This window comes from Belonocnema kinseyi, chromosome 7 (assembly GCF_010883055.1).
Source record: "Belonocnema kinseyi isolate 2016_QV_RU_SX_M_011 chromosome 7, B_treatae_v1, whole genome shotgun sequence".
Classification (NCBI taxonomy): domain Eukaryota; kingdom Metazoa; phylum Arthropoda; class Insecta; order Hymenoptera; family Cynipidae; genus Belonocnema; species Belonocnema kinseyi.
In genome coordinates this window covers 45,143,388-45,159,132 of record NC_046663.1, presented here as the reverse complement: position 1 = coordinate 45,159,132, position 15,745 = coordinate 45,143,388, and the positions used below count along the sequence as shown (strand labels likewise).

Sequence of the window (15,745 nt, the reverse complement as noted above, 5' to 3'; positions counted from 1 at the left end):
AATCGACTCGGGATACTTATAAGATACTACCATGATTTTTTCAGATTTTTTGGTCCAAAAATAAATTAGGCCAAAAACCGGCCTTACCGACCCTTCCCCTTTCTGGTAATAGATTATGGCAATGTGCTGATTAAACTTTAATACTACTGCAACCATAGCATCATACTTCAGAATTTAAAGCATGATCAATTTTTTAATATTTTAATAATATTTTATTTGAATCAACAAAATAAAAAACAAATGAATATGCTTTTCTATAATAGTGTACGAGGGACCATCTAGATTCTACAAAGACCCTATTAATAGGCCCTCATTGGGTTGCCTACTGATGACCTCGCTGGCTTAGCGTGACGCTTTCGCTTGCGCCCTCGATAGATTGCCACTTTAGGGCCTCGATAGAAAATAGGAAATCTAGACAGGGCCTCTTAAGAACCAAGTTATAATTTCTACCCGGGGTAAGTAGATACTTTTATACTGCACGACCTAACCTCGCTTTTATGTACATTTTTGTTACTTCTGTGCATAATTTCGTCACAATTTATCTTTTTACTTTAAATTTTCGTAAATAATTGTAAATGAAGAAAGAATAAATTTAAATACACACAGAAAAAAATTGAAATAAACTTTTTTCACCAGGGGAACATATAAATAGACCATGCAAATTTCTTGAAACTCAAGTTGTCGAATTCGTTTATTGAAAAAAAAAATTCTCATGTGAAGAAAAATGAAAATTGTTTGCTTGTATTTAATTAGAATTATTACAGTTTTAAATTGAATGGAATTTTTTGCTTCATGAGAAAACTAATTTATTTATAATTCATTATTGGATTTGAAGAAAATGTATATTCATTTTAAACTAACCTGTTCTCTTTTTCCAACTGAAACGGTTATTTTATTTAAAGAAATGTAAATGTCAAGTAAAAATTATATTTGAAAGAAATTTTTTATTTGAAACAATCAAATATTTCTTCAATTCAAAGAAATATTCGGTTTGAAGGAACGAAATATTTCTTTAAATCGAATTAAAAAAATTAACAACAAAATTTTTATAAACCAAACAAACGTTTCTTTGGCCGTATATCAATACTAGAAATTATTTAATTTAAACAAAGTTTCTTTGATTCAACAAAACTTTTTTCTGGGTGTAGATAAGTGACTCAATCTTCAACGGCCATTTAATTTCTAGGTCTTCTAATTTTTAATAGGTTTTAAGCTAAAGAATAATTTAAAAGCAATCCAAACTTCATAAATTGATCAATTTCTAATTTATATTAGTTGTAAATAAAAATTCTTCCAACCAGAACATTTTTAATGGAATCGTTTAAAAATGGAACTACGTGTATATAAACTTTAACTGAAAGATTTCAACAATAAACGCAATTCTAAAATGGTTCAATAATTTTAAATTTCAACTATTTCTGACCAAAATTCTTCATAGTTAAACAATTTGATATTTCGAACGTTCAAAATTAAATAATTTCAGATTTAAGCTTTGGAAATAGGAGAATTGCAACTAATTTCAAATTAAAATATTGAAAATTAAAAAGATGAAATTATTACGGCACCACATTTGAAATTTATCCATTTTGCAGGTTTCAAACTTCAAAATATACCATTTTAAATTTTCGAGCTCAAACACATTTAATCAATGATATTTCATTTTCATATGCTTAGCACTACAATTTCTAAGTTTCAAATAAATTTTTTTTTAATTAATTCTTATTTGGAGATTGAAGATTCCAGCGCTGGCAATCTTTCGGGACGTCTGTGTATAGCCTTAATATAATTGAAATTATATAACTTCCAATTTGTAATTGTTATCGAATTACAAAAAAATTTGATCTTCTAATGGTAATACAAAAAGTCAAGTAAAGTTTTGATCGATTTTCTCACATTCTTTCAAATTAATCATAGGCGTTTTTTACATAAATATTTGACCGTTAAAAATGAAACAGAAAAAGAAATTTGTTGTTTTAAAGTAATACTTTTCAGGATGGATGATTATAAACAAAATATCTGGGCTAGAAAGAAATTTGCGTTTTTAACTTCAAGTACTTAGAGATTAAAAAGTTAAATTTTACTTTCTATTGGCGAAAATAAATTTTAGGTAGCAAGAAAAAATTTTAAAAAGCGTCCTACTATAAAAAAGTTCCATTTATATTTAACCTTCACTTTTTAAGGTCAAATATTTACTAAAAAACATGCTTATGATAAATTTAAAGGGTGTAAAAAAGCCTGTGTAAACCACACTGAACATTTTTTATTGCTATTAGAAGAGTTACACAACGCCAAAGTACCTGGAATATTCTCAAAAACCACTCATAACTTATTTTCATAAATAAAAAATTAAAATACTACTTTTTAACCGAAAAGACCTTAAAAAAGAAAACCTAAGCTGTCTTTTGTGATAAAAATAATCAAGAAAAAAATATGCCTTTTAAAAAAAATGCAAATTAGTTTTCAACTTTCATTTTTTAAGGTTGAATATTTCCTTTTTCAAAAAAATTTTATGATCAATGGAAAGGTCGTGAAAACACCGTTTGAAACTGTACATGACAACGTGTTATTATCACCAATAGAAGAGTTAAATTTTACCGAAATAGACGATATCCACGAAAATCCCGAATTTTGCAAACCCTACCCTTTGGTTGATGTATCTCCAAATAACACATTTTTGCCAAATTTACTATTATTATACAATAGCACAACACTTTGAGCAAGTTTCACTTAGACTTGACAAATTGGACTTTTTGAGTGGGGAAATAATAATTAAATAAAAAGGTACATAACAATAATTTCATAGAAAGTATATGTGTAAGAGAATAACAACATCAATTATCAGCGCAATGTTTCAAACAAATAAAGCAAAACTAAACTGCAACCAGTAAGAAATGATTTTTTGATGAAATATGCATATCTAATTGACTTAAGAGGATTACAAAATATGAAATAGCATCCCCAAGGTCTCGGTGAAAACAACCAAAACTGCTTCTAAAACTGGAACTCTGATGCATAAACTCGAGCGATAGTTGATATGATTGATCCTACATTATGTGTTAAGACTGACCTTGGCCCAGGTACGATGTCCATGGCGGTGACACGACGTTGGTGACCCGAACTTTCATTATTAAATAATCCACAATGTTGGGAGTTGTCCAAAGAGAAATGTTGTCGCTGTTCATGCGGCCACATGATTAATCGTCAAATCAGTCACAACTTCACGCACAGATAGGAAAGTTACATTCGCACACTCTACCAAAAACCGGTAACTTCAGGAGCAGAAGTAGCCACGTTTTCGAGCTCGGCTGCATTTACAGTTTCCATTTTGGAGAACCAGCGACCTTATCGTTCTTAACAGCGTGGGTTGTTTGCTACATTAAAATTAGCCTTGCGACTATTCTGGTGCGGCCAATCATACCCAGGAACAGATAAAGCACTTTTATCTGCACCAGAGTCACAAACATCCATCGAAACGAAATAGCACTCAACTTTTGCACTAGATTAGAAAGTAGATGAACACTTGGAAACCAGCTGAAAAGAAAGGACAACAACTGACATCAACAAAAAGCCGGCTCCTGGAAAAACCGGCTTTTGTTTATCACCAAAGCCTCTTCTGAATCTGTTGCGAAATATTCGACTTAACGTCACCTTTGAAACGGCAGGTCTCCATCCTGCAAGTCTATTTAAATCAGTGAACACACAGCGCAGATATCGAGAGATGTAAATACGCCTTCGCGGCTCGATGCGCTCAAATTCTAGATCTGCAAATCTTGATTCAGAAGACACGTTGCCAAGAGACGGTGCGATTTCTCTTATCTTTGCTGAAGAACGTTGACCTTGGCACTGTCTTGATGTCTTCCACACTCTTAATCTTCTCACTATTTTTAATTGCAAGTTTCGGTATCACATAATCCATGAATTTCACATGAACTTCACCAGGCATAAACACACATTCACCTGTTTAGATCGAATCCACTAATTCAAACTGAAAGCTGACCCTACTTTGTGGCACTGATCAAGATAATCATGAACATCACATAGATAAGAGAGTGGCTCTTCACTGCACAAACTACCTTTGGATTTGGGAAACAAGTCACCCGGCCGGTTTACGAGAGACAAGTCAAAATTGTGGCTTTCTTTACATAGATTACATGATTTTTCTAAACATACCAGTTTAGATCAAATCCACTGATCCAAACTGAAAAAGCTAACACTAAGTTGTTGCACTGATAAAGGAAATCATCAAAATGAAAGTGGCTATTCACTGCACAAACTATACTTTCGGTTTTGGGCAAAAAGTGACCGGGTGTGTTCAAAAAATAGATTTTAACTGTGGTTTTTTTTTCAGAAAATACAAGTGACCAAGTGAGAAGGATTGGGAACATAGAGCTTGTACAACACGCTTAGCACGGAGGTCGATTGCAGACTGCCGGGATTGTCGGATCCTCCCCACTTCGAGTAATACTTTACTCCCCCACTATACTTGGCCTCGAAACGACACCAAACGCGTCCCTCAAGCTTTGATACTATGTAACCGCATCGGATCGAAAGACTCGGTGCAAGCATGACTGATAGCGATAAGAATGTTGAGTCGACGGTCAATTAAAAAAGTTGAAATTTATGTGAAAAAACAAACAAAAAAACTGATATCTTGCTAACCTCAGAGTTCAGCTAGAAGATACAGCCTTACAGATGCTCTAATTTCCAAATTTTTTTAAAGCCATTTTTCCAAGTCAAATCTCCTTGATCTATCAACATGAATAATTTAATTGTTCTCTAAATTTAAACTACTCCTAATTTCAAATCCTTCAAATAGACAATTTTAAAACAAACACGCGCGTTTTTTCTACAGTATATGGACTATCAAACCCTTGCATATTTGTTCAAAAATTCCAATTTCCGACAAAGAACACTAACATAACCTAAAGTTCTTCAAAAATTGTCAGTTTAATTTCGGAAGGCAAATAAATTTTTCGTTTAAAATACACTATCCCGGGTAGAAATTTCCTCTTTATTATTATTATTACACCATTAAGCCATTTCTTTTTCGGGGTAGGTGTGACTGACTCCGTAGGGAAAAGGAGTAGTGTGTGGAAGGGATAGATAATTTTCAGATTGATCCAGAATTCTCGTGTTATTTACGTAAATAACACGTTCGTTCCGCAACACTGCTCCGACCCAGGTTGCTGATCAATCTCTCTAGCAATCACCCCAAGCGAAGAACCTCACATAGTCATTATGTAAGGTTCCCCACTTGGGTCCATTAGTGGCCAAGGTCTTTTGTTTCAGGCGGCATTCACTCTACTGACACTCTTTTTATTAACTATTTGCCGCCATACCTTCCTGTCCTGGCATACTTCTCTAGCTTCTTTTATGTCCATGCATTTTTCATGCAGGCTCTCGTGTTTCTGTGACTTCTTATGTCTCTTCTAAGTAGGGTCTCATTCACACATTCTAACCATTCTTTTCGCGGTCTACCTCTGGGCACGCTGCCATTTACTTTACCTTGATACACTTGTTTCGTTAGTCGTTCATTTGGAATTTTCTCAACATGCGCGAACCATTTTAACCGATTTCTTTCCCATGTGTCTACTAGCGTCTCTTCTGCACCACATTCTTTTAGAATGATCTCGTTACTTACTTTGTCCATCAGAGTTTTCCCGCATATTATGCGCATGAATCTCATGTCAATTGCGTTAATTTTACTCTTATCTTTTTCTTGATAAGTTCATGTCTCGCTACCGTATATATTTAATATATTGAAATCAGACTTGGAAGAAGAAATTAGGAGAAAAAGTTGGAGAGGAGTTACGATATGGAAGGAAAAGATATATACACTGGCATACGCAGACGACATGGTGTTGAGGACCGAGGATGAAGAAGAGATGGCGGGATTAATTACAGGATTAGAGAATTACTTAGATGGGAAAAGCTGAATTTAAATGTAGAAAAGACAAAGATAAAGAGGTTCATGTCTCGCTACCGTATAGTACAGTCGGTACAAATATAGAATTATGCATTGCCATTTTAGCTTTTTTGATATATTTTTACTTCTGATAAGGGGATCTGCACTATCTAATTCCTCATCTATCTTCCCGTCCCTAGTAAATAAGCTACTAAGGTATACGAACTCATCAACTTGTTCAACTCTCTCATCATTTAATAAAATATTGTATAGTGTTGCCTAAACTAAATATTGGCTCTCACGAGGCCGCAGCCAGATTTCCTACCTGGAAGAATCTAGGCTTTCCCTCTTCTGGCCCTCGACAGATTATTGTCATATGCTACTTGTCTTACATTATTTATATACTCACTTTTAAGCACTATATTTTTAAATTAAACTAGATAAAATATTTTATTCATAAAGATATATTTAAAAATTAATTTCTATCAATTAATTATTTTCTTGAGGGGACCTTGTAAAGCCCTCGACAGGTAAAACGGGTAATACAGCTGTGAGTGCAAAAAAGTATATTAATGTTCTTATGCTTAATTATACTTAAATTTAAAAAGAAAATTTTTTTAAAAATTACCGAGATGCAAACTTTGAAAATTTTCACTTTTTTCTGAAAGAATTAAAAACATTTGGTGTCTTAAAAATTTGAAAAGAGTTTTTCTTACAGATCGATTTAATTTAAAATCATTTACGTACGTTTAAAAGTCATATATAACAAATCAAGCTTCAGAAACCTTTTTCCTCGTTCGCGTGCGTTCGATTCTCGGCGCTTGCGGATATTTTAATAAACTGCGTTTTTCTTTAGTTATTAGTAATAAGTCTTCTGTAGTCAAATTTAACAATAAAGTTTAGTTTTAGAATAACGTGCGGAGTATAGTTAACAATCGAATGTCAATAAAAATACGAGAAAGCGAAGGAGTGTTTGTCAGAGGCCTCCAGAAAGGTGTAAAATCTTTAGAATAAACTTTTGCAAAGAAAATGTATTTTACAATTGGATTAATATTTGCCTTCTTTGAATCAAAAATTTTTGGTAATAGATTATAGCATCACACTTCAGAATTTAAAGCATGATCAATTTAATAATATTTTATTTGAATCAACCAAATAAAAAAAATAGCATATACTTTTGAATAATAGTGTTTGAGGGACTATCTAGATTCTATAAAGACCCTATTAATAGGCCCTCATTGGATTGCCTACTGATGACCTCGCTAGCTGAGCGTGACGCTATCGCTTGCGCCCTCGATAGAAAATATGAAATCTAGATAGGGCCTCTTAAGAACCAAGTTATAATTTCTACCCGGGATTACTGAATTTGTTTAAGATTGTAAATTTCTCATGGGGAATTGCTTACTTTTTGGTGACTTTTCCGAATTTTAGCATAAATGGTATAAGCATTGTTTGAAAATATTTTTTCCAGCCGAAAAGTAAAATATCATTTGGGGGAGACATAAAAATTTTCATATTTTCCCCCAAAATACCTGTAAAAATCCCATGTCTAACTAATTCTATTATATTTTCATTAAAAATAAACTAAAGTATTTTAAGCTGCTGAATAATATAATCACGGAAATATTTGCATATGACAATTTCAAGGTCAGCTTGAAAAAAAAGTTATCTAATTGCCAAAAATAGCAATTCTTGGTAACTTTTCGAGCAGAAAAAGTCGTATGTTGGGAGAAAACTTCCCCTTTCCCTTTTCCAGCTTGAAAACTAATATATTTAATACAAAAATGTTTATAAACATTTACAATTTATTAATCAAACAAAACGTATGAACATGTCATCAATGGATTGTTAATTGTAGCAATTTTTAATTTGTACTTTTTTAATATTTCAAGTCATCAAAGTATAAAATTATCTTTCCTTGCTTATAACAATCGAATTCGATTGAAAAAAGTTAACATAACCTAAATGATCCAACTTTTTGAACTTTTATCTAATTAAGCAATTTCATGAGAATAGTTTCGAAATACATCTATTTTATATCTAGTAGATATTTGGATTGTTATTTCTTAACCTATACAACATTTTTTTCCTTTTTTTTAAGTTTTCAAACTGTTGAAAAGCATATAACTTTTTTAATTTGTATAGAATTTAAAAATGTTTATTAGGATAATTTGCAAGTCTTTTTGCGTGTACCACAAAATTTGGCAAAAACTTCTAATACTCATAAAAACTTTTTTTCAAAATTTTGAAAAAGCTCTAACTTTTTGAATTTTTGTCGAATCGAAAAACTTAATTGAGATATTTTCTAAATATATTTGATATCTAGTGAAGAAATTAAATTGAATTTCATAAGCTATACGCAAAATATTTTTTTCTAATTTTCTAAATATCTGCTTAACGAATTTAACAGAAACCGAAAAAAATTTATGATTTTCAGCGTGTTATCTTTGAAATCCAATGGTTCTTTATTAAACGTATCTAAAGAATAATACGATAATCTGAAGACTTTTTTTTCAATTCAAAGTATCAATATTTGGCCAAAGACTCTAACATAATATAACAGACAAATTTCGAATTATAAATCTTCTTTGCAATGTACTGATTTGGTTTAAAATAACAGATTTCTGGTGAAAAAAATGATAACATAACCTTAAATAAATAAATAATTTTTTACTACAAATACTGATTTCTGGTGTACACCGCCAACATAAGATTCTTAAAAAGTTGAGAATTTTCTTCGAAATATAATTTTCATTAAAAATTTTGTTTGATTTTCGGAAAAGAACTCTAAAAAAATCGAAAAATGTAAATTGTTCAAAAATTGTTATTCCTTTAAATGTAATATTTTTTATACAAAAATACCTATTACCGGCGTAAAATGCTAAAATAACCTAAAATTAAAAAATTGGAAATATTGATGATTACTGGTTTAAAATATCTCGCCTTTAAACTCGGCACATGAAAATAACTTTTATTCAAAAATAGTCTTTCATAACTGCACATAATAATATTCTTTATAGCAGCTTTTAATGCTGTAATTGCATTAAAAATGCTATCGTTTGCAAGAAATCTTAATTAAAAAAGAAATTGATTGTTTTATATAGGGTTCAAATATTCTTTACTATTTTTTAAAAAGATATGTGAAATTTAATAGACCCATTTATTACAATTGTTTAGAAGAATTTCTGTACCTGCATTTTATAAAAACTGAATTGGCAAACGTTTCGTAGAAGGATAGAGGTCCTCCTCAATGCCAGATATTCAATTAAAAATACTTTTTTAAACAATAAAATTAAAACTTCGGCATGCAAAATTCTTCTTTACTGAATATTTCATACCGAAGCATTAATTGTAATTTTATGGTTTAAAAACCTAATTTTTATTAAGTATCTGGCACGGAGTAGGACCACTATCCGGCTCAAACAGTTTTCATAAAATACTCGTTTTATAGTTACATATATAATTACTCATAAGGCCCTAATGCGAATAAAAAAACTCTTTTAGAAAATTCATGAATTATATATATAGAGAGATTGATCAGCAACCTGGGTCGGAGCAGTGTTGCGGAACGAACGTGTTATTTACTTAAATAGCACGAGAATTCTGGATCAATCTGAAAAATCTCTATCCCTTCCACACGCTACTCCTTTCCCCTGCCGAGTGAGTCACGCCTACCCCGAAAGGGAAATGGCTTAATGGTGTAATAATAATAATAATAATAATAATATATACACACATACACACACAACACACACACACACACACATATACATAAACACATATATACACACCCATATATATATGATTTTTAAGGAATTTTAACGGATTTTACGAAATTTTATTAGTATTTCGAGGATTTCAGTAATTTAAAAGGATTTTTAAGGCTCCCAATAAGGTATTTTAATGAATTTTTCAGGATCTTAAAGGATTATATATAACTTCAAATATTTCACGGCAATTCAAGAAATATCATCATATTTTATATAATTTTACGAGATTTTCAGGCATTTTATAATATTTGCATGATAATGCAGATAATATATTCACAAGGATTTAAAGGATTTCAGAAGATTTCTAAGATTTACAAACACTTCGAAAAATTTAAAAAGGCTTTAAAAATTTGAAGGGATTTCAAAGGTCTTGAGGGTATTTTAAGAGATTCCAAGGAATGGATGAAAACGTTGCATCACGTTTATTTAACGAAAGATAAAATATATCTGAAAAAAATCAAGTTTATCTGACGTAAATATTTTTCAATTTCAAATATTCTCACTTTATTTCACTAATTTTAAACCCAAAAATCACTCACCTACACTTACTGAATATACAGTCTGCACTTTGGTTAGTTTATACCAGATAGTGTTTGTTTACAATTTTTAAAGTCCACATCAGGGTCGATAGAAAACTAAAGATTTGTTCAAAAAAAAAGTAAGGGACTGAAGTTGGCTGACATATAACCTATGTCAAAAAATATTTAGGTCAGATAAATTTTATGTTTTTTTTAGATAAATTTTATTTTTCGTTTAATAAACGTGATGGAACGTTTTTATCTTTTTGAATGATAAAATTTATTCCTCGGGTTTACTGTGTTAGGGTATTTTAAAGGATTTTAACGAATTTGAAAGCTTAAAATGTTTAGAAATACCTTGAAATATTTGAAAACATTCCAAGGAATTTCAGAAGATTGATGAGATTTACAAATATTTCAAAGGATTTCAAAGGAATTTCTACAGATTTCACGACGTTTTACCTGATTTTATCAGACATTTCAAAGGTTTTCAAAGATTTTAGAGTACTTCAAAAGATTCCAAGGAATTTTCAGGAGCTTTACAAATTTTCAAGAGATTTCTAAAGATTTCAAAGGATTGGGAACATTTTAGGGTATTTTAAAGAATTTCAAGGAATATTATCAAATTTCATTTAACTCCATGGGATTTAAAGAGATTTTCAAATTATTTAAAGTATTTCTAAAGATTTTCAAATCAAATTTGATTTAACTACACGGGATTTCAAGGGGTTTTTTAATAGTTGAATGAAATTTCAAGGAATTCACTCGCAAGAAATGAGGGATTGATTTCAAAGGATTTCCAAGATTTTAAAGAAATTAAAAGATTTTAGGGTATTAAAAAAAATATCCAGAAACACAAAGGTTTTTCACCATTTTTAACATTAAAAGTTCCCACAAAATCATTTAACATTTTTTAAGTTCATGAAGCTTTATACTATTTACTAAACACACCCTTAGATTTGGTGATCTGCTTTTCTAGATTTGACAATAGAATAAACGCGAAATAAAATATTTACAGTCTTTAGTAAAGGATTTCGATCTTCTAAATTGTTGTTAATAATATAAATTTAGGTGATTTGATTAAAGATCTGAGAAAACTTGGGTTTATATCACATTTAATGAGAATTGCTCACAAATATTTTCCGAAACGAACAAATGATGTTACTAACATTATTAAAGCAGGTATTTGCACCAGAATTGATTGTAAGTTTTATTAATAATAAACCACATAAATAAATCGTTAAAACAAAGATATTATATAGCTGAATTAAGAATGTTGGAACTATGAAAATGTCGCTAATGAAATAGGATTAATTTTGGGAAAGGTTGGAATTTCATAACTGATTTAACAGTTTTCTTACAATGACGTAGATTATAAGGGCTTATTTGAAATGAAAATAAGTGGAATTAATAGTAGAACTAGTTTTGAAACTTTTTTAATTTTTTGAAACTTGGATTAAAACTTATTTCATTTTTCTGCATTTATTACTATCCAAAAGTTTGTACTTGAAGTTTCGATCTTGAATGGCTCCTCAAACTCATGAGGTCGCATAGCTAATTCGAAGATATGAAAATCCCTGAATCGACTTTAAAGTTAGATGTTTCAAAAACAAAAATGACTTTATTAATATATTTTATTTTTATTGATTCTTCCGTATTTATCTGTTTGACCTACAAAGTGTTTCCGTGAATATTATATAATTTAAAAAGTGTTAATAATTAAAAAAAAAATCCTTTACGTAATTTATGGATGCCCCCTACATGATGAACAACTAGGGGAACAATAATCTAAAACTGTTATTCAAAAAGACTTTTCATTTATACCGTTATTATTTTTTCAATATTTTATAAAGGATATTACGTTGATAAAAGGCATGAGCTTCCTTATTTATTTAAAAGTTGCTTGGTTGGTAGCATTTGTGTTCGCAACATGATACCAAAAAAATTACATTGATACCCAAGTCTTATCTGATAACAATTTATTCAACTCGTACCTAATGACAGTTCTCATGTAAACGCGTAAATATATTTTCGATAAAAATTAGGATAATTTAATCGTCAGACAGTTTTGAAGCCAAACATTAAAGGAAATGAACGTGCCAGTGAAAGAATGATGAAAGCAATCTGAATCCGCAAAAATTATAATCAATCAGCGGAAAACATTTTCATCGCGATTACAGACATATTTTTCAATTCATAAATAGCAAGTGAGCGGCAGAAAGGTTAATTATAAAACTTTTTTTTTATATTGCTACACGGAGAAAAAGGATGTTTACATGTAGATGTTCAAATGGTAAGATTGGCTCACCTAACAAGAAGATATTCATGCCAAATATCTACTACCTTTTTGAGATTTTAGGCGTAAAAATATTTAAATGTTAAACTGAAACACATTCAGATATTAAAATCGTCCGAGTGCATGCGCATAACGCATTGGACTTTCACGACTATATTTGACGGCTATATATGTTAGATATTACAAATATGGAATATTACAATTTTGAAACATTTCCAAAGAATCAAAATTAGCTATCTTTGATTAAAATCGGACAACGGCTTTTGTCTGTCTACACTCTACACGATGGAAGTATGATCTGGAGTTTAAGTAACCTAAAATAGATAGAATTTTAAATGCAGTTTACAGAACATTCGTCCTCCGCATACTTACCTATTTTTTATTTCTTGTCTTGAATTCAAAATATTAAACATTATCTCAAATGGACAGAATGTATGATCTGAACGACATTTCATACCCTTTATATGTTTTTTGTTTATGTACGAACATTAAAGTTTAACTTTAAATTCACAGACAAGTTATTAATTTATTTCTTAAATGACCAAAAGATAATTAAACTCCTCAAATATTTACAGACGTTATTTAAAATAACCATACGTGTAATATCTCGGATATTTCAGTTAAACATTTTGGACGTTAGTAACATCTGAATTTTTATTATCTACAGATGCTAACTTTAAACGTCTAGATTGCTGTCCTATAGTTAAACATAAAATATATAAATCCCAAACATTTAGATGTCACGTTTGAACATTCATTTTTCTCCGTGTAGCCATAAAAAAATATTACAGAACTTTTATTTTAAAACCCAGTCATTTTTTTTTGATTATTCAGCGCGTACTGATATCCACCTGGAACTGGTTTCCCTTATGTTATCTTTAAGAAAGCTCCTGCTTCTGCTAATTAAGCTGGCCGATAAGAAATTACCAGTAACAAAAATATCTTCCACAAACCAGTTTACGAAAAAATTTAGATTTCGAGAGAAAAGAGCCGTTATGACGGATATTGCATAATTATATCAATACCAATGCAATTATTTATATGCACACGTCTCTAGGGGTATCGCATGTGTTTTCAACGAATCATCAATTATTCTTGGAAATATCTTGAAAAATGGAACTTGATCAGAAAATCATATGGAATGAATCTATATTGAGCAAGTACCCTTTCCTCCTTGCGTCTTCTATTTTTACTTCCTCTTCTCTCCTACACTTGACTACAAACATTTTTAACATGGAATCTGTTATAAACGGAACAAAATAATTTCAGATACAAAATTCAAATTCATTTATTTATCTCAATCTAAAAAAATACTTTTCTACCATAGAAGATGAATGTTCAATCCAAAAGGGTCAATTTTCACCAAAAACAGTTGAATTTTCAACTATAAATGATTACTTTTTAAGATAATACTTGTCTTTTCTACAAAAGAGTTGCATTTTTAACCAACCTGTTGAATTTTCAACCAAATTGTTACATTTGCAAAGAAAAACGACTTAAACCAAAAACAGTTGCAATTTCAATCGAAAAGGACAATTTTTTAACGAAATAGTTGGATTCTGAACTCAATTATTGAATTTTTAACCTAAAAAGACGAATATTCTACCAAATGGTCAAATTAAAAAATAAATAAATAAACTTCAACCAAAAATTATTGCATTTTCAAATAAAAAGGACAAATTTTCAGCCAGACAGTGGAATTTTAAACCAAATTGTGGAATTTCCAACCAATAGACATGCATTTCCGACCAAATGTATTTGAATTTAAAAAAACAAAAAAAAAACCAGTTGAATTCACAATTAAAAAATATTAATTTTTTACAAAATATATTTTTTTAAACCAAGCAGTTGACTAAAAGAATTAAGATATAGCCGAAGCGTAGCAATTTTAACCAAATTATAATATTGTAAAGTCTAAAGCATGAATTTTTTAGAGTTCAGTTGAATTTTGAAACAAAAACTTTCATTTTCACCCAAGAAGATTGCTTTTTTACCAGAAAAAATCCACAAAATACATAAATTTCGAACAAATAGTTACATTTTCAGTGAAAAATTATATTTCAATAAATAAAAAAGTATCTTTTAAAAAAATGAATTTTAAATCAAAATCATGAATTTTCCAACCAAAAAGACTAATTTTCAACAAAATACGATTTTTCAGTGAAGAAAGAAAAATATTTCATCAAAATTTTTGAACTCTTCAGTAAAAAAATTAATTTACTGTACATTCAGAAAAATGTTTTTTTGAATCAAACAACAAATTGTATTTGAATTCATATAATTGAATCAAATAATTTTTTTGCTTCAATTAAAAAAAGGTTTATTTAATTTGAAGAAATGGAAACTATTTGCCTTATTGATTGAAACAAATAATTTGTTTAGTACAATTTGTTTGATTCAAATAAAAAACTGACTTTTATTAAACAATGCATTTGTCTAAAATCTGTTTATTCGAATTCATAAAAATATTTATTTGATTCAAACAAAAAATTCAGTACAAAGCAATATTACAAAGTGCCGCTAGGCATGCTAAAGCGCTGCCGGCGGTTCCTAAAGGACTAACCTAGAATCTAAATTAATTGATCATGTGATTTATTTGATGGAATTTGTATTTTTTTCAGTGTTGTATTATTGTAAAGGTTCTGATTTGCTATGCAAATATATATTAATTGAAAAATGAACGCAATATCTCTAGTTTAGGATCTACTTGAAGTTTACGGTTTTTACCGTGGATATAATTGAAGATTTCGGATGTAAGTCTTTTTCAATACTAACCTCCTTTCTTCATAATGATGATTTATGAAATCAATCATGTTTTTTTATATTATAATTATCACTGTGTACTTAAAAGCAGGAACACTTATATATACATTAAATTCAAATGTCTAACTCTGGTTCATTTCTCATTACACAGCCACACAAAAAAGTGTGCGGATCTGGTAACAAGACACACGTATTCCTATGGATTTTGGGGCGCTGAATTCAAATTCGGTATCAAAAATCACCCATCACGTCATGGTTGAGCCATAACCTCAAAAAATGACGAAAAATCATGTACTGAGGCAAATAAATTTTAACATAATGCCCAGTGATGCAAATTTTCACTTCAAAAACATGTAGCAAACGTGTGCTACATCGAATGGGTCAACTCGAACCTAACCTAGAAATAAATCTAACCTAGCCTAACCTAACCTCATGAAACACAATTAAACTGATTGTGTTGTCCCGTTGTGTTTGCGGTACCGTTTCATTCAGC

At 30.1% G+C, this 15,745-nt stretch overlaps 1 protein-coding gene across 5 annotated transcripts in view; it reads right to left on the bottom strand.

Moving 5' to 3' along the window:
• Positions 1-15,745, bottom strand: part of LOC117176074 (hypoxia-inducible factor 1-alpha-like) — a 245,644-nt gene that overhangs the window by 172,584 nt on the left and 57,315 nt on the right. For 4 of the 5 annotated variants that reach the window (XM_033366085.1, XM_033366086.1, XM_033366088.1 and 1 more), the window contains exon 1: positions 3,068-4,399. The exons of the other annotated variant lie outside the window; for it this stretch is intronic. In XM_033366085.1, the coding sequence (XP_033221976.1) occupies positions 3,068-3,192 (125 nt within the window). In that variant the 5' untranslated portion in view covers positions 3,193-4,399. Of the gene's footprint in view, positions 1-3,067; positions 4,400-15,745 lie in introns of those variants that run through there. 5 annotated transcript variants of the gene reach the window in all.